The 19,796-nt window shown below is 38.1% G+C and overlaps 1 protein-coding gene across 1 annotated transcript in view; it reads right to left on the minus strand.

The window, feature by feature from the left end:
- The window catches only part of Fam120c (family with sequence similarity 120C), a 198,532-nt gene that overhangs the window by 43,740 nt on the left and 134,996 nt on the right, over positions 1 to 19,796 (minus strand). Inside the window, 5 exon segments of the mRNA XM_010610739.3 lie at positions 3,104 to 3,161; positions 3,526 to 3,664; positions 6,265 to 6,466; positions 8,313 to 8,522; positions 15,825 to 15,939. Of these exon segments, the coding sequence (XP_010609041.2) occupies positions 3,104 to 3,161; positions 3,526 to 3,664; positions 6,265 to 6,466; positions 8,313 to 8,522; positions 15,825 to 15,939 (724 nt within the window).

Below are 19,796 nucleotides of genomic sequence, written 5' to 3' on the forward strand. Positions count from 1 at the left end.
TTCATCTCCAGAATTAAGGATTATTTTAATGTTACATCATTGCCTTTTCTCTTTTACTTTCCTTTTTAGTTTTATTTTAGGATTCCCTATTTTTAATGTTCATACAGAGATTTCTTTCACTGAAATACCGAATAGTTTCTTTGGTGTGAAAAACTATAATAGTACACAGGATCCTAATGAGATAATTAATAATGTGAAATAGGAAGTAAAGGGCTAAAGGTGTAGGGAAAGCGGGAAGGGTGGGGGAAAGGTAATAAGGGAGAGGAAAAAAATATGAGAAACTGAAAAAATGGAAATAAAGTGTTTGTAAATGGGGAGGGGAGGAGGGGGTGAAGGGAGGGCAGGGACAAGGGGAAAAATGAGAATCAAGACCTATTATATAAAGGTATAGAATCCCAAGGATGAATGTAACTGTATTGTATACCTAGATTGTACCAATAAACTCAATTAAAAAAAAAACAGCATGGTATTGCCATAAAAGTAGAACTGAGGATGCAGGAACAACTTTTGGCATATTTAGCCATTTTTTTTTTTTTGGTTTTGCTTTTTTTGTTATTGGGGATCGAACTCAGGACTTTGTGCTTTCAAGGAAGGCGGTGGCACCACTGAGCTAAATCCCCAGCCCTCAGCCAACTTATCTTTGACAAAGGGGCCAAAAACATACTCCAGGGAAAAGATAACCTCTTAAACATATGATGCTAGGAAAAGTGGTTATCTATATGCAGAAGACTGAATTTAGACTCCTGTCTCTCACCTTGTAGTAAAATAAAATCAAAATAGATGAAAGACTTACATATTAAAACACAAGCACTAGGGCTGGGTATGGTGGTGTGGTGTATGCCTGCACTTGGGAAGCTAAGGCAGGAAGATCACTGTGAGTTTGAGGCCAGCTTGGACTCCTTAACATATTGAAGACCAGCTTGAATACATAGCGTGACCTTGTCTTAAGAAAGAAAAAAAGAAAGAAAAACCCAGAAACACTGAATCTAAAACCCGTGAAGATATAGGCATAGACAAGGACTTTCTTAACAGAGCTCCAAGGGCACAAGAAGGTACTGTAACTCCAAGAATTAACCAATGGATTATATCAGATTGAATAAATACTTCTTAAAAGAAGTACAAATGGTCAGAAAGTACATGAAAAACTGTTCAGCAACTGTCACCATTAGAGAAATGCAAATCAAAACAACACTGATTCCATCTTACTCCAGAAAGAATGGCAATCTTCAAGGACTCAAAAACAACAAATGCTGGCAAGGTTGTGGTTTAAAAGGAACTCTTCTTCATTTTTGGTGGGGATGTAAGCTAATACAACCATTATGAAAATCAATATGGAGATTCCTCAGAAAACTAAAAGTAGAAATTCCATTTAACCCATCTATACTGCCTCTGGGTTTTCTTCCCAAAAGAAGTAAAGATATCATATTACAAGTTAATGCTAAGTGAAATAAAGCAGATGCAGAAAGTTAAATGTCACATGGTTTCTCTTATATGAAAAACTCAAAGTATAATTTAAAGAGCAAACTACCACCCAGCCATATCCACATAACTATTTCTGTGGTCTTTTGTTAGTGTGAGTCAACCAGAGAGAGATGGGTCTATTCTTTTCATATTACTAAAAATAGAAGGTTTTTCATGGTGTATGCCTGACAATCAGACCCTGAATCATGGTGAATTTGCCATGACTGTACCATCTTATGGGAACCTGCCTGGCTCACTAGTTTTCCTTCTAGAAAGGAGATACTCTAGAAATTGTCACTTGGAAACTGGACAAGGTGGCACATGCCTGTGATCCCAGCACTTGGGAGGCTGAGACAGGATTGCTGTGAGATAAAGGCCAGCCTGGGCTACATAGTGAGACTCTGATTAAAAAAAAAAAAAGAAAGAAAAACCGGGTGTGGTGACACACACCTGTAATCCCAGCACTCAAGAGGCTGAAGGAGGAGGATCGCTGTGAATTTGAGACCAGCCTGGGCTACATAGTGAGTTCCAGGTCAGTCTCAACTACATAGTGAGACCCTGTCTCAAAAAACAAAAAACAAAAAACAAAACCCAAAAAAACCCCAAAAGGCTGGAGAATGGTGATAAATGCCTATAATCCTAGCACTCTGGAACGTTGAGGCAGTAACATCATAAGTTCAAGTCTAGCCTGGGCGATTTAATTACTTAGTAAGACCTTCTTTCAAAATAAAAGAATGCTAAGGATATAGCTCAGTGGGAAGGCCCTGTGTTCAATCTTCAGTATGAAAGAAAAAAAAAGGAAAAGACAAAGAAATTATAGATGGTAATACTTAATACTATAAAGAGTCCAGCAGTTTATGTCCACTACAAAGTATTTTTTTGTAGTGCTGGAGATTAAACCCAGGGCCTTGAAGATGCTAGAGAAGCCCCCTACTACTGACCTACACCTGCAGCCCGAGTATGAGATTTTGGATCACTACAAGAATAGTTCTTCGCAGCCTGTTATTTGGAGGTGGGGCACATCTAATGTGGACTAGTGGGAACCTCAGTAAAATTCAAGGCACAGACTAGGAGAAAGTGTAATACTTTTCCAAGTCATTAAGAATAAACAAAATAGCAGTGTTTTCCCACTGCTCCAGATGTGGCAAAGATAAAAGTCTGATTTTTTTAAGCATTTCTGGTAGCCCCTCAGAATGTCAGGCAAGCTGCAGGCAATCTCACTATTACATTACTGTGACTCCTTTCTGATTGCATGCAAAAAATACTATGCTAGGCACAGGTCTTCAGAACACTGTACTCAATGTCTATCTTGTGACCTGGCTCAGGGAAAAGGATGAGACTCCATAGCCTTGTGGTAACAGTTTTGGGAAGTCTAGTCCTCACTAGATTTCTCACGAGGAAGACAATAAAATAAAATGCCTACGGGCTGGGGATTTAGCTCAGTGGTACCTCCACCTGCCTCATATGTGCAAGGTCCTGTGGTTCAATCCCCAGTACTGAGGAAAAAAAAATGCCTAGAGAAGGTGTGAAAGCTCCCCTGAGTAGTAAAGGTTTCTATGCCTGATGTGCTGTCTTGCAAGTTAGCTGAAAAGAAAAAGTGGTATCAAACACAAGCTAGAGAACCTAAAAACAAAGTACTTACTTGTTTATTTCCTCTTTTGTGTCCTTTAGGTCCTCTACCAGTCTGTTCTTTTCCATGCCTTTAGCAAGTGGGAGAAAAAGTGATCATGAGAGACAGTATCTATTCCTTCATTTTTACTTGGTTAACTATTCAACTGCTCTATGAAGTCTGACCTGGGTGAAATGCCCTTATTCACTGTTACTACTCTAGCTTCTGTCATTTCTGTTATACTGAATTGTTCTCTGTTCCATGATCTCCTTTAGTAAAAACACTTTTTCATCAAGGTAGGGCATTTATTTTGTTTGCTAAACTAAACTGAAAACTGGCTTTAAATATGGAAAGTTGGTTAATGCCTCTTACCTTAATTGAAGGATTAAGTAGTTGGGCATTTTTTCTAAGAACACTTTGACACTAGTTTGTATCAATCAAATGAAAAAACATACCCCTTTCCTGGCCCACCGACAGAAACCACTTGCATGCCAAAGGATCCTCGGCCTCTGGAGGGCCCACTGCCAGCCCACTGGCCCACCACCATCCCAGCAATTTCCAGTTTTCCTCCTTGAGGTGGGATTGGATGGAGACCTGGTAAGACAGGATGAACAATAGTAATAAGTTTAAGTGCAACGTAGGCTAAGAGGTAGAACAAAAGATCCTATAAACCACCTACTCTTACCTCCACTTCTCTCTGATAAGATGACTCTAACAGTAACAAGAGATCATATATATAATGTATGAGTGATTCATTTTTCAACTACAGAGCCTGGCGCATATTAGGAATTCAATATTTGTTGACAGTAAATATTTTAAAATTGAGTTATTGGAAATTATAGGCCAAACCCACTTTCAAAACAAATATACACCATGACACACTATAGGATTAGATAACCAAACAGAAAAGATGAGACTAAACAGTAATTTATAACTAAAAAGTGACATTAAAAACACATGAAAAGGCCGGGTGTGGTGGTGCACGCCTGTAATCCTAGCACTCGGGAGGCTGAGGCAGGAGGATTGCTGTGAGTTCGAGACCAGCCTGGGCTACATAGTGAGTTCCAGGTCAGTCTCAACTACACAGTGAGACCCTGTCTCAAACAAACAAATAAACAAACAAACACAAAAAACCCCAAAAAACCCCATGAAAAATAGAAGTAATTCAAGACAAGATGACACAATACATCCTTAGAAGATTTACTTTTTTTTTTTTTTTTTGGTACCAGGGATTGAACTCAGAACCTTGCTCTTGCAAGGCAGGTGGTGGAACCACTGAGCTAAATCCCCAATACATCCTTAGGAGAAAGGAAATTCCAGGTTGTATGTGTGAGCTCACAAGCATAGTTGGGTTTTATAATCTGGCACAAATGGAAGCCTTCAAAGAATATGGAGTTCTGACAGGCCTTTTAGTTTATGGAAAGAAATTAAAGGTTAATAAACTTTAATTCATTTAGCAGGTTACTAGTAAAGAGATATTTATTTACACAAAAGTGAAAGTCCAAGGAGCTAGGAACCATTCCTAAGAGGGACAATAAAAAATTACACTCAGGGATCCTAAGGTGGCCTTTCAGGAGGCAGGAGGCTCCCATGAACCACCAGTAACTGGAGACTACGTATCACTGGCTGAGGCAATGGTTAGGACCTGTGAAGAACATGGCCCCAATTAAGGTATCTTCTGAGATTTACATAATAAAGTCAACACAAAAGATCTGAGAAGAGACCTGTAAAGTCACATTAAAAGGATGGAATGGCTGTCTCCCTGGTTTGTAAGCTAGATCATTACAGTGATGAACAGTGAGTTACTACAGCCAACTTTCACACTATTGATCTAAGCCTAGCCTTGAGTGCAACATCCATCCTGAATTTTGAGACTCCAAAAAGACTAACTTCAACTTTCAACTTTATTATTTTTAAGAGAGACACAACAGACAACACATACATTCAACCATAGCAATGACCCTGTCACTCAATCACAGAATCTTGCTATTTTATATTAAAATGTCCCCCATTAAAATATCCTGTTTCACATGGGGACAGATTGTTTCAAGTTTCAGGATCAGTATCTGAGCTACCTAAGCATGCTTGTCTATTCATAATTAAGTAATTATAATTAAGTAGATCAGGTATCACCATAATTTCTACATACAGATGCAGTTCATATGAGTTGTAGTTCTCAAAATAATAAAGTGAGCCAGGGATTTAGCTCAGTGGTTCCGCCACCTGCCTCGCAAGCTCAAGGACCTGAGTTCAATCCCCAGTACCAAAAAGCAAAACAAAAAACAAATCAAAATAATTAAGTGAGCCAGTCACTGCATGAGTTTTGTTTTGTTCATTGGGAACCAACCACCTCTAATAGGAAGTGGCTTAGAAATTCAAGGGGCTTGGCTGGGGATTTAGCTCAGTGGTTCCACCATCTGCTTCACAAACTCAAGGACTTGAGTTCAATCCCTGATACCAAAAATAGAAATTCAGTGGGCTTTGTTTTCTAGGCCACATCCCTCTACCTCAGTAAGCTTCTCTTCAAACTACCAGAAAACACCACAAAATGTAAGTAAGATAAGTTTCACATGAAAACTGTTGATTCTGTAACGGGCAACAAGCACTGGATAAGTTATGTGGGAAGGGTAGGGGTAAAGGTAATAAGGGAAAAGAAAAAAATATGAGAAAATGAAAAAATGGAAATGAAGTGTTTGTAAATGGGAAGGGGAGAAGGGGTGAAGGGAGGGCAGGGACAAGGGGAAAAAATGAGAACCAAGACCTGTCATGTAAAGGTACAAGATCCCAATAATGAATGTAACTGTACTGTATACCTAAAATGTACCAATAAAATCAATTAAAAAAATAGGCAAAGGACTTAAAAGACATTCTTCAAATGAAGACATACAAATGGCCAAGAGAAACACAAAAAGTGCTCAACATCACTAATCATTGGAAAAATGTAAATTAAAAGTGACATATAACCTTTCATCTGTTAGAATTATCAAAAAGATAAAGGAGAAGTGCTGTAAGAAAGCTAAATGTGAAGAAAACAGACCATTTGCACACTGTTGATAGGAATGTAAATTAGTACCGACTATTACAAAAAATTATGTAGACATTCCTCAAAAAAACTAAAAATAAAATTATCCTATAATCTAAAATAAAATAAAATAAAATAAATTGGATATGAAATATCTGTTTTAGGTACTAACCTGCAAATCCCCGGCTCCTTCCTTGAGGGTGAGGTGGCATTGAACCCATAGCTCGGGAATAAATTGAAACAGGGTAGAGAGAGGGCACCATGGGAGGCACAAAAGTAGGTGATGGAAGTAGAGCTGAAGGTGGTGGATGATTCATGTTGACTCCTTCAAGGATACTCTGCCTCATCCTTTCCACTTTGGTTGCCAGGTCAGCCTTCAAGTTAGGAAGAGATAACAACAATGGCAGTTTTTTTTAACTTCTCCCATATTTCAGGCACAGTATTGAGCACCTTAGGTATAGCCTCACAATTGTATTCCCTCCAGGAGAACTGAGACCTCGAGTCAAAGGACTCCAGGCTACAGGCACAGGAAGCCTGCCTTGACAGGAAGGCTCCAATTCTTCCCATGAAACCACACTACTGCCATATTAGTTCTAACTGAGGGCCTGTGAAGCATATTAAGTAGGTCACCAAAAACAAATGTAACAGTAAGGATTCACTGCTGGTCTATTACATGATCAGCAATGAACTAGGTTTGCTTACAGTGCTAGGGATCACACCCCAGGGCCTTGTGCCTTTACACTACTTAATTTTTCCTTTGTGGTACTTACTTTTCTTTTTCGGCCTTACATGTTAAATGAGCACTCTACCACTGAGCTACATTCCCAGCCAATGTTAGGTCATTTTTAAAAGGAGAGGTAACAGAATTAGATAAAAGGGAGCAAAAACTTGATATAAACAAAGGCTTTTAGTCTTCTCCCTCATACCCGGAATTGGAGACTGAACTCCATCCAGGATAAGTGAATTATGTCTGGTCCAGAGGTTTGTGAAAGGGTAGGATAGTAAATACTTTAGGCGTTGTGGGTCACAATGTCTCTGTTACAACTACTTCATTCTGCCACTGTAGCATGAAAACAATCACACATAATATACAAATGAATAAATGTGACTATGTTCCAATAAAGTTTTATTTACAAAAATAGGGGGTAGGTTGTATTACATAAAACAGGAAGCAGGCTGAATAGTTTGCTGATCCCTACTCTAGTCCCTTAGCTCATTCTCCCTCAAATGGAAAAAAAGATTACATGCCCCCCCCGTTTTATCTAAACTTTTCTAAGGTTTTCTTGCAGAAAGTCTGCTTCTATTCTTCTTTTTCATTTTTTGAGACAGGGTCTTGCTATGCAGTCTAGGCTGGCCTTGAATTCATGGTGATGCCCCTGCTTCAGCCTCCTGAATGCTGGGATTACAGGTGTGTGCCACCACGCCCTGCTCCTCTGCTTCTCTCCTGTCATCTGCTTTACTACTCTCTTTTATTTCTTTTTTTGTTTATTTTGTTTGAACACCTCATATGGTCCAGGCTGGCCTCAAACTCACAGCGATGCTCTTGCCTTACCATCCTGAGTACTGACATTACAGGCCAGTACATCCCCCCTGCCCCCCAGCAACTAACACACATCCCATGCCGAGCTAGCCTCTTTTACTTTTAAATATATATTTTTTCCGGTATTGGGGACTACATCTAGTGACTAGCACATGCTAGGCAAGCATTTTACCACTGAGCTACATCCCCAGCTCTTTTTACATTTTATTTGAGTCAAGGTCTCAGTAAGTTGACGAGGCTGGCTTTGAACTCCTGCTTCAGCCTCCTGAGGAGTTGGGATGACAAGCATGCACTGCTGCATCCAGGTAAACCTATTACCTGCACCCAGGTAAACATAGTTTCTTTGCAAGAAATATCATCCCATGCAAAAATGACTTATATGGTTTTATAAATAAGGGAAATGAAACCCTGAATTGGAGAAAAGGCACATAATATATCTGAGTATCCCATGGGAAAGAAATACTTATAGCTCATAAAAAACTTTCCAAAATATGATTTTATATAACAAATATATATCAGATATAGTCTTGTGGGACCATGTTGATTAAATTAAATTGAGGTCATATTCTTCTTATTCTGTTCCCTCCTTCCCCAGTTTTTCAGCTCTTTTCCCTCTCTGCCAACTCATTCACCCCCACAGCACAGAGATGGCCCAGAGGAGTTGTACAAAGTGCTGGTACCTGGCCATCACAGAGCTCAACCAGGGAAACTCGCTCTCGGCCTGCTTTAATAAGCTTGCTCTGGAACAACTTGCCATCGAAGTAAATCCAGGGGCAGCAGTGTTCCCAAGGAACTGGCTGGCCACAGGCATCATTAGCGAAGAGGGCTGTGTCGACTCCACTCATAAAGAGGGCAGCAAGCTGGATCCCTCGGGCATCCAGTTTCTCAATCTGAAATCACCACAATGGAAAAATTACTATTAAGAAAATACAGATCAAATACCTCTGCTCTAACGATCTGAAAGCTAAAATGCTCAAAAATCTGAAACTTTTTGAGTGCTGACATAATGCCCCAGGTGGAGAATTCCAAACCTGGCCTCATGTGACAGGTTGCAACCAAAATGTAGGTACCCCCAAAATACTGTATAAAATTATCTCAGGCTATGTGTATGTGTATATGAAACATAAGTGAATTTCATGTTAATACTTGGGTCTCATCCTCAAGATATCTCAATATGTATATGGATATATTTAAAAGTAAAAAAAAAAAATCTGAAATCTGAAACAGTTCTGGTACCAAGCATTTCAGATATTCAACTTGTGCTACTGGTAACAAATATTCTTATTTCTATCATGATGATTCTCCTAGTTAAGTTTAAACATGTTACCTTTCAATATAGACATCTGAGTATACAAGCAACTTTTTTAAAAGCATGTAAAATATGTTTTATTCTTTAAAAGGACTCAGGGTTTGGTTTTAAATCAGACTGCATACCTTTCATCAGCCTGACATCTCTCTCACCATGTCAAACTGGCTTCAGCTAGCAATACTTCATTTAATCCAAAGAAAAAATGGTTTTAATTTCTAGGAAAAAAAATCTAGTTCTGAGAAAAATTAACATTAGTCTGTAATTTAAGACAAAATCGGGACTAATGTTTCATGTTGCTTTATAAGCAACTTTTATCCATATCTTTCCCTGAGATGACATGAAAAACATTCTTTCAAATGTTAAAAAGACAAACTGAGATACCATTTTTTTGCCCATCAAGTTAGAAAAAATTCAAAAAGTAAAAATCATAAAGACATTCAATGCTAATGAGGATGTAGTGAATCAATGGGACCTCATATAAAGATGATGAAGGATGTATACTGTAATTAAACAATATGTATCAAGAACCTTGAAAATGTTCACAATTGTTGAATTAGAAACTCCACCTATTGCTTCTCGGCCTTTTAGCTAAGATCAAAGTAAAAACTCCACCTTCCACTATTATTTATGTAATATGAACATATAAAACTGGAAACAATTTAATGGCCAACATTATAATAATTAAATGATAAATCTATATGATAAAATATTTATTAAAAATTTTAACACATAGAAAACATGTGCTGTGGATACTCAAGTCCCTTATATAAAATACTGGAGCACTTGCATATAACATGCATATCCTCCAATATACTTTATTTTTTTTCTCTGATATACTTTAAATCATATCTAGATTACTTACAATATCTAATGTACAATGTAAATGCTATGTAAACAGTTGTTACATGTATTGCTTAGGGAATAATATCAGGAAATAACGTCTGTGCATATCTAGTACAGATGCAAATTTTTAAAAATACTTTTGATCTGGGCTGGCTAACTTTGTGGATATGGAATCTGCAAATATAATTACATAAACAATATGTCAACTATGTAGAATATACATGACAAAAGACTGGAAGATCTGATCCTCAGCTCCAAACACACACACACACACACACACACACACACACACGACGACTGGAAAAAAATCAAATTTTTTACAGTGGTTACCTCAAGTTGGCAAGTTATATGGCTTCAACAGGAAAAGGGCGAGTTATTTGCAAGTCCTCTCCTAGGTGTGATCTGGCATCAAGGGCTGTTTTAGGATCCAGCAATACTATATTTACTGCAAAAAGGAACCACTCACTGTTTGTCTTACACTGTTATATCTTTCCCTTAGTTGACTTCATTTTGATTAAAAATTGCAAGTCTTTTCCTTCTGTTTTTTGGGGGTGGGGTTGGGGGTTTGGGAGGTTGGGAGATGGAATTCAAGACCTCTCACATTCTAGGCAAACCCTCTAACTAACACTGAGCTACATCTCCAGACCCAAATCTCTATTTTTTTTTTTTTTGAGAAGGATTCTATGTTGCCCAGACTGGTTTGAACTTCTGGGCTCAGGTAATCCCACCACCTCAGCCTCCAGAGTAGATGGAACTACAGTGTGTACCACTGCACCTGACTCAATTTATCAAGTGTTCTTGGACTTGATCTTGTAGTTTATTTATCCTAGGACCTCAAAGGAACATGGCTACTGAAACCAGGGAGGGGTATTCTGCCTTAATACTGAATATTGAGTACTGTGTGTTTAAAATATGTGAGAGGGATGTTAAGATCCCCACTATGACTGCATTGGTATCTATCTGTCCTTTTATGTCAAGAAGTTTTTCTTTTACGAAACTGGGTATTCTGACATTCAGTACATATGTATTTTACAACTGTTATCTCTTCTTGGTAAATTGCTCCTTCTAATAATAATATGTAGTGACTATCTTTATTTCTATTGATCAGATAGGTCAGCCAGATAAAAATATCAACAACGAAACATTAGCATTGGACCACAGCATAGAACAAATAGATTTATCAGATATCTACAGAGTTTTTTTTTTTTTATCCAACAACAGCAGAATATACATTCTTCTTAATAGCTCATGGAACTCTCTCCAAAATAAAACATATTTTAGGCCATGAAGCATGTCTCAACAAATATTAAAAAATGAAGTAATCTTTTGGATCCTATCAGATCATAACAGAATAAAATTGGAAATAAACAGCAAAAGAAACCACAGAAACTATACACACACATGGAGACTGAATAATATATTCTTTATTTATTTATTTTTTTGGTACTGGGGATCAAACTCGGGTCCTTGTGCTTGCAAGGCAGGCAGTGGAACCACTGAGCTAAATCTCCAGCCCCTGAATAATATATTCTTGAATGATCAATGGGTTACAGAATAAATCAGGGAGGAAATTTAAAAATTCCTAGAATCAAATGATAGTGGTAATATAACATATCGGAATCCGTGGAACACAGTGAAATCAGCTAGTTCTAAGAGGGATATTTATAGCTGTGAGTTCCCTTTTTAGTAATGCAGAGTGACCTCAAATAAAGAACTTAAAAATGTATCACAAGGTCCTAGAAAAACAAGAGCAATCCAAACCCAAAAGTAAAAAGAAAGAAAGTAGAAGGAAAGAAATTACAAAGATCAGAATTGAGACTAAAACCATACAAAGGATAAATGAATCAGTGTTAGTTCTTTGACGGGATAAATAAGATTGATCAACATTTAGCCAAACTCACCAAAAGAAAGAGATAAAGACCCAAATCAATGGAACCAGAAATGGACAGAGCAAAATTAATTACAACAGACAACACTGAAATCCACAGGATTATAAGAAACTATTTTGAAAGATATATTCCAAAAAATTAGACAATCTAGAAGAAATAAATTCCTAGACACATGACTTACCAAAAGATATAAAACCAAGACGATATAAAAACCCCCGAAAAGACCAACAATAGGCAATGAAATTGATGCAACAACCCTTCATGATAAAAACCTGGACAATAGCCAGGTGTGGTGGTGCATGCCTGTAATGCCAGCACTCGGGAGGCTGAGGCAGGAGGATCACTGTGAGTTCGAGACCAGCCTGGGCTACATAGTGAGTTCCAGGTCAGTCTCAACTACATAGTGAGACCCTGTCTCAAAAAACAAAACAAAACAAAAAACCTGGACAAAAATAGGTATACAAGGAGCTTGCTTCAAACTAATAAAAGCCAGTTGTGACAAACCTACAGTCAACATTATACTAAATGGAAAAACTGAAAGCTTTTCTTCTAAAACCAGGAATAAGACAAGAATATCCACTTTCACCACTCCTCTTCAATATAAAGTCCACCAAAAAATGTATATACACTTCAGGAAAAGAAAAATAGTATGCTTTTTCAATAGATGGTGTTACCATCATATGGGGGGCGGCCCTAGAAGATGTCATATATTACAGAAAACCCACTATACTGCCAGCCCTTAGAGAAGAAATTGAAAATGGATGTATAGCAATCTCAATGACCAAGGTTACTCCAGCAGCAGTTTGCTACACTAACACATATCTGGAAGCTAATAGCCACCACTTTGAGCACCTCTTGTAATTGCAGAGGCCAAGGGTAACTTGAATTAATCTCATGATATCTCATTAAATTTAGTATTAAAATATTTAGAGGGCTGGGGATTTAGCCCAGTGGCACCGCACCTGCCCCACAAGTGCAAGGTCCTGAGTTCCATCCCCAGTATCAAAAACAAAAAACAAAAACAAAATGTATACAAGTTTTTCTTGAAATGTGTATACATTTTTGGGGTGGACTTTGTAGTACTTGAAACTAGTCATGTAAGGCAAGAGAAAGAAATAAAAGGCAAAGAAGTCAATCTAACTTTATTTGCAGATGATAGGATCCTTTACCTAGATCCCCCAAAACTCCACCAGCAGACTCTTACAGCTAATAAATTCAGCAAAGTGACAAGATACAGAATCTATACATAAAAATCAATAGTGTTCCTATATACCAATAATGAACAAACAGTGAAAGAAATTAGGGAAATAATCTCATTCACGATAGCTTCAAAAAAATTAAATATCTAGGAATCAACATAATGAAGTGGAAGATCTCTATGATGAAAACTACAGTAGTCTGAAGAGACTGAAGAGGACATTAGAAAATAGACAGCTCTTCTTCTTGGACATGCAGAATCAATATCCTCAAAATTGTCATATTACCAAAATAGATGTAATGCAATTCCTATCAAAATACCAATAACATTTTTCACAGAACTAGAAAAAAGTAATCTTAAAGTTTACATAGAGCCAGGAGAAACCCAGAATAGCTAAAGCAAGCCTGAGCAAAAAGTATAAAACAGAAGGCATAACAACCCCACATTTCAAGTTATACCAGAAAGCTATAGTAACAAAGGAAGCAATGACACTGGCACAAAAATAAACATGTAGACCAATGGAATAGAAGACACAGAAAAAAATCCCATACACTTTTAGACATCTGATCTTTGACAAAGGTGCCAAGAGCATATGCTGGAGAAATGACAGCCTTTTTAACTGTGCTGGGAAAACAGTTATCCACATGAAGAAGCATGAATCTAGACTGACATCTTTCAACCTCTGTTATACCTCAATGAAAATGAATCAAAGGTCTAGATGTAAAAATAAAAATACTGATACAGCTGGAATATAACATAAGGGAAACACTTGACTCCATAGGGACAGGCAAGGACTTCCTGAACAGAACCCTAATAGCCCACGAAATAATACCAGGAATCAACAAATCAGATTATATTAAAAAGTGTTTCAAAGCAAACAAAACAGTGAAGAGACAACAGACAGACTAGGAAGGAAGTTTTGTCAGCTACTTTTTTTGGGGGGGTATCGGGGATCGAACTTGGGCCCTTGCTTACAAGGCAGGCACTGGAACCACTGAGCTAAATCCTCGGCCCTCTCAGCTACTCTTTTGATAGTAGACCAATATCTAACAAATACAAAGAACTCAAAAATCAGTCCCACTCCTAAATAAATGGCCCAATCAAAAAAATGAGCAAGGGCCAGGGATTTAGCTCAGTGGTTCTACCGCTTGTCTCATAAGCATAAGGTCCTGAGTTTGATCCCTGGTACCAAAAAAAGAAAAAAAATGGGCAAAATGTAGCCAGGAGTGGTGGTGAGTATTTATAATCTCAGCACTGAAGAGGCTGAGGCAGGAGGATGCTGTGAGCTTGAGTCCAGCCTGGGCTCCATAGTGAGTTCAAGGTCAGCCTTAACTACAAAAAAAAAGGCAAATGAAATGAACAGACACTTCTGCCAAAAAGAAGTTCAAATGGACAAATACTGTACATGAAAAAATGTTCAGCATCATTAGGCATTAAGGAATGCAAATTAAAACAATTCTGAGACTCCATCTTATTGCAGTCAAAGGGGCTATCATCAAGAAAACAAAAAACAAAAACTGTTGGCAAGATGGGCAAGTGAAAACATTCTGTATTGTTCATGGGAATGTGAACTAGTACAACCACTATGGAAACCAGCAGGAAGATTCCTCAAAAAACTAAAAATAGAAACTCCATTTGAACCGCTTTTTCCTCTTTTGGTTACATTTCCAAAAGAATTAAAGTGATCATACTATAGTGATGCATGCATACCCATGATTATAGCAGTGCAATTTACAATAGTTAAACTATGGAAGCATCTTAAATGCCAATCAACAGACAAATGAATATGAATTTTACTCAGCTACAGAAAGGAACAAATTCATATCATTTATAGAAAAATGGAGGGATTTTGGGACCATAACACTAAGTGAAATAAATCAGATGCTGATGGTTAAATATCACATGATCTTTCTTATATGAGAAACCCAAAATGTGAATACAGAGTAAAGCAAAGTAGTGATAATAAGAACCAGGGAGGCAGACTTTTTGGAGATGAGGAAGGGATTAGGGAAGAGGGAAGGGAGATGGGGGACAAGGGGGATAAAAATGATCAAGATATTATATATGTGAATAAATTCCCCAAACATGTGTAAATATAATGTACACAAACATACACCAATAAAAAGTAGAACAATACGCAAGAGATTATGGTGTTTTACATGGATTGTTTTACTTAAAATCCTCACAAGTAAGGAAACTGAAGGTAGAAAGATTAAGTAACCTGCCCAAGCTTATGTAATGAAGGTAATGAAGTCAGGATCCAAATTCAGGTAAGCCTGGCTTCAGAGCCCACCCTCTATACTACTACATTCTATTGCCTTTAGTTACAAGGTAGATTAATTTTTTCTTTATGCTTTTCTGTATTTCCTTCTAATGCCCAGTGCATATTACTCAAGGGAAGAATGTACATTTACTCAGAGACAAGCAGGAACATCAGAATAAGTGCCCTGAAAAGTGTGTGTGTGTGTCTCTGTCTCTCTGCCTCTGTCTCTGTCTCTGTCTCTGTTTCTCTCTCGTACTGGGGATGGAACTCATGGTCTCGTGCATGATAGGCAAGTGCTCCACCACTGAGCTACATCCCCAGTCCCCTTGTAGTATATAAGATCATGGTCAATGGGCCATGATTTATTTGCCTCATACAGTATTCGCTGTTTCTGTCCATTCTCATTCATTAATATAGGGACAGTGTAGCAGGTAACTCTTGTTTTTGTTTTTATTTTCATACTGGGAATTGAACTCAGAACCTTGTGCTTTGTGAGGTAAACAGCGGAACCGCTGAGCTAAATCCCTCGGCCTACTCTTGGTTTTATTAGTAGATATAAAGTTTAGACTAGAGTAAGTTAAACACTTACCTGCAGAACTTATTCTTCTCCCCAGTTCCAGGGGAAAAATTCCTAAAGTATAGCTATAAGCTCATAAAAGTAAGAACTTAAATGAGTGTGGACCAAATCACCTTGAGTTCTTGAAGTTGATCTGGTTCATAAAGCTGGGTAGACACTGCCTGTGCAAGGAAGGTGTCTAGCTCATGGCGATGCAGGATTCGGCCACCAGGCCACTGAACCATATACCTAGAAAGTAAAAATATTATTAGGCCACAAAACCTCATGTACTCAGGTTACAAACACTTATTAAGAATATGTCATGGGCCATAGGCCTGTGGGTGTATTATTTGGTAAAGTACTTGGGCATATTGTGCACATAGTTCATACTCTATTGCATAGCATCTAAGCTTTATAGATGTCAGGGGGTGACAGTGTACCATTAAAAACTAGAGGTAGTGAGTTAGACAACATTTAAGTATCTTTTTGTTGTAATTGATAGAAAAGATGCATCTTGGAATTGTTACACCTCTAGGCAGTGTGTATCAGGACTTATCACTAGGCTGGCAGCAGAGGGGCAGAAATAAGCACACAGGGAGAGATGCGAGCAGTGTTCAGATATTTATTTTGATGAGAGGACTGTGTCTTCTAGTTGTCCTATGGAAATACATTAACAATTTAGTGGGAATATGCCTTCTTGCTAATATCTTATTAGTAAAGATCTGATCACACACACACACACACACACACACACATACACACACACACGCAACGAATCTATCATGGGACAGACTTAAGGCTAGGTTTTGGCAATTCCAACAGAATGAAGTAAAAGAATCTCCGCCTTGGATAGTTACACTCTGGGTGGTAGGGGAGACATGTGTGTACAACACCAATGATAGGACAATGTGACGTACTAAGGTGTGACGTACTAAGACAGAAGAATGCACAGGGTCCTAGGAGCATATAGAAGAGTCCCACCAATGTAAGGATGAGAAAAGGCATCCTAAAAAAAGTGAGTAAGTGCTGTGTTTCACGATTTGAAAATTTTAGTGAGACACATGGTAGGGAAAGGATGTTTTAAGGTGAGGGAAGAGTATGTGGTAGAGGCAAAGAGGGGTGATTTGGCATGATGCACCTGTTTCAGTCTTGCTGTAACAAAATGTTTGGAGTGATAAGAAACAAGATCAGAAAGTAGGTCAAATCACAGAGGGTCTTTAAACGGGACTATTGAGTTTGGATCTTTATCCTGAAACTGTAGGAAGACATGTAAGCATTGTCAGCAGGAAAGAGCCATTGACTGGTTCAGAGGAGAAAAAACAAGTACAAATGCTAGTTGGGAGGTGAATGAACAAAGCCATTCAATAAAGGGATGGAACAGGCTAAGAGACAAAGACAAGAGTTATTAAGGTGATAAATCCACAGGCCTTGGTTATATAATTGCTGTTGTTTACAGTGCTGGAGAAAAAATCCTGGGCCTCATACATGCTAAGCAGTGCTTTACCACTGAGCTACATCCTTGCCTCTGTATATGTGTGTATGGAAAGGGAATGAAGGGAAGACTCTAAGACTTAGAATTCTGGCTTAGGGAGATGGCTGGATGATATGGTACAATTTTCTAAGATAAAAAAATCTATTAATTAAATAAGCACTCATTGATGGATATGCTTTACTGTTCTAGACACAGAGTACACAAACAGAGCAGAAGAGAAAGACAAAGACGGGAAAAACATGAGTCAGTAAAGGCCTGCACTTAGCTCCTTGAAGGTCCACAAGACAACAAACACACACAGTTGTGTGATATCTGAGTTGTATAATATCTGACTCAGCATTTAAGTGAGGGGTGGTCTCTTTCTGGGCACAGAACTGTTTGTATCAATTCCTCCAAATCACAAAAAACGATTCCCTTTGAGTACTCACCATCTTAGTTAATAACTCTGCAACTGCACATTTAGTTGTTAATTCCAAGCTAGTGTTGACTTTTTATATCTTTTTATTGTATTATAGATTTTATTGGTACATTTTAGATATACGTAACGATAACATTCATCATACAGAATTTGTACCTGTACAAGATATATCTTGCGTATTTCTCATTCCCTTTTTCTCCCTTCAATCTTTCTTTGCCTCCTTATTTACAAAAGCTTTGTTTCTGTTTCCCCCCTCTATTCTCTTATTTTATTTATCTATTTTTTATACCAGGGATTGAACCTGGGAACTTGCAATTGCAAGGCAGGCAATGGCACCACTGAGCTAAACCCCCGGCCCATATTCTGTTATTTTTTCTTGTGCCTTCCTTCCTGTCCCCCTCCCTCTTCCCTTGTTCACCTTCTCACTTCAACATTTTCTTCCCATTTCTTAATATCTTTTATACATTTTGGTCCTTATATACACACTTTTAGTTTCTCATACCAGAGAAACAATGCAGTATTTAAATGTGTATCCGATTTATTTCTCTTAAGAGTATGGTCTCAAGGTGCATCCATTTAGCTAGAAATGTCTCAAGCTTATCCTTCTTTATGGCAGAATAGTACTCCATTGCATAAAAACCCACATCTTTGTTATCCTTTCATCAGCTGATGGATATTTGGGCTGTTTCCAAGATTTAGCTATTACAAATTTTGCTACTATAAAGATGGGTGCACATATACCACTGTGGTATGCTGCTTTTAATACCTTTGGGAAGATGCCAAGAAGGGGAATGGCTGGGTCAAATGGAACCTCTAGTTTCAGCTTTTTAAGGAATCTCTTTTTTTTTGGTACCGGGGATTGAACTCGGGTCCTTGCACTTGCAAGGCAGGCCAATGAACTGCTGAGCTAAATCCCCGGCCCCTAAGGAATCTCTATACCAATTTTCATAGTGGTTGCACCAGTCTACACTCCCACCAACAGTGTAGAAGCGTTCCCTTTTCTTCACAGGCCTGTGTTTGTTATTAATTTCCTGTTAACAACCATTCTTTCTGTAGTGAGATGGAATCTCATTGTTTTAATTTACATCTCTTGAATGACCAGTGATGTTGAACATTTTTCATACGTTTATTTGCCATTTGTACTTCATCTGAGAAGTGTTTTCATTTCAGATGCCCACTTTTGGATTGGATCTTTAAATTGGGGGGAAGTCTGATTTTTAATATATTCTAGATATAAGTCCTTTGTCTGAGAATGGTTGGCAAAAAAATTTTCACACTGTGGGATTGTCTCTTCACTCTGTTGGTTGTTTCTTTTGCTGTGTAAAAGCTTTTTAATAACACAAGATCCTATTTGTTAATTCTTTGTGATATATCCTGTGTGATTTGTATTTTCTTCATAAAGCCTTTGCCTACATCAATGTTTTCAAGAGTTCTACCTATTCTATCTTCCAGCAGACTTAGTGTTTCTGTTTTAATGATTAGATCTTTGATCTATTTTAATTTTACTTTAGTGCATGGTTCAGGGGCCAGGGACGTAGCTCAGTAGCGCTGAGTGTGCCTAGCCAACACAAGGTCCTGAGTTTGCTCCCCAGCACTGCAAAAAATTAAAAACAACAACAAAACAAAACAAAACTTTAGTGCATGGTGAAAGATATAGGTCCAGTTTTAATCTCTGGCATGTGGCAAACCAGTTTTTCCAGCACCATTTATTAAAGAGACTATCTTTTTACAGTGAAGGTCTTTGGCTCCTTTGTCAAAGATAAGGTGAATGAGTATGTTCAGAGTTGTTTCTGCATCTTTTAATCTGTTCCACTGATCTGTGGGAGCCCGGCCGTGGCCCTCTAGGAGTTTGACATTTAAAAGGAAACTTCTTCACCTCTACACTCAAGGCATTGATACAATCTGTAACATTCTAGGACTCTGCTTGTTAAACTTGTTGCTGCAACGGAAGAAACTCAAAGAGACAGCCATAGATCTGATGTTATCAGTAAGAGTCAGGAAATTCGGTCTTTGAAAAACAATGATTTGGTGTTGTGTGCCCTTAAAAGCTTCCTGTTGCTGTGAACCTATAAAAGGAGCTGTTTCTGTGAAATAAATCAGACTTCTCTTCGTCTCCGCTCAAGTTTGAGTGTTCTTGCCTTTCTCAATCCTCACTCCCCGACTCAGGCATGTTCGTGTTGTGACGGCTGGACCGCC

Source organism: Fukomys damarensis, unplaced genomic scaffold (genome assembly GCF_012274545.1).
Source record: "Fukomys damarensis isolate Sample0158 unplaced genomic scaffold, DMR_v1.0_HiC HiC_scaffold_39, whole genome shotgun sequence".
Taxonomy (NCBI): domain Eukaryota; kingdom Metazoa; phylum Chordata; class Mammalia; order Rodentia; family Bathyergidae; genus Fukomys; species Fukomys damarensis.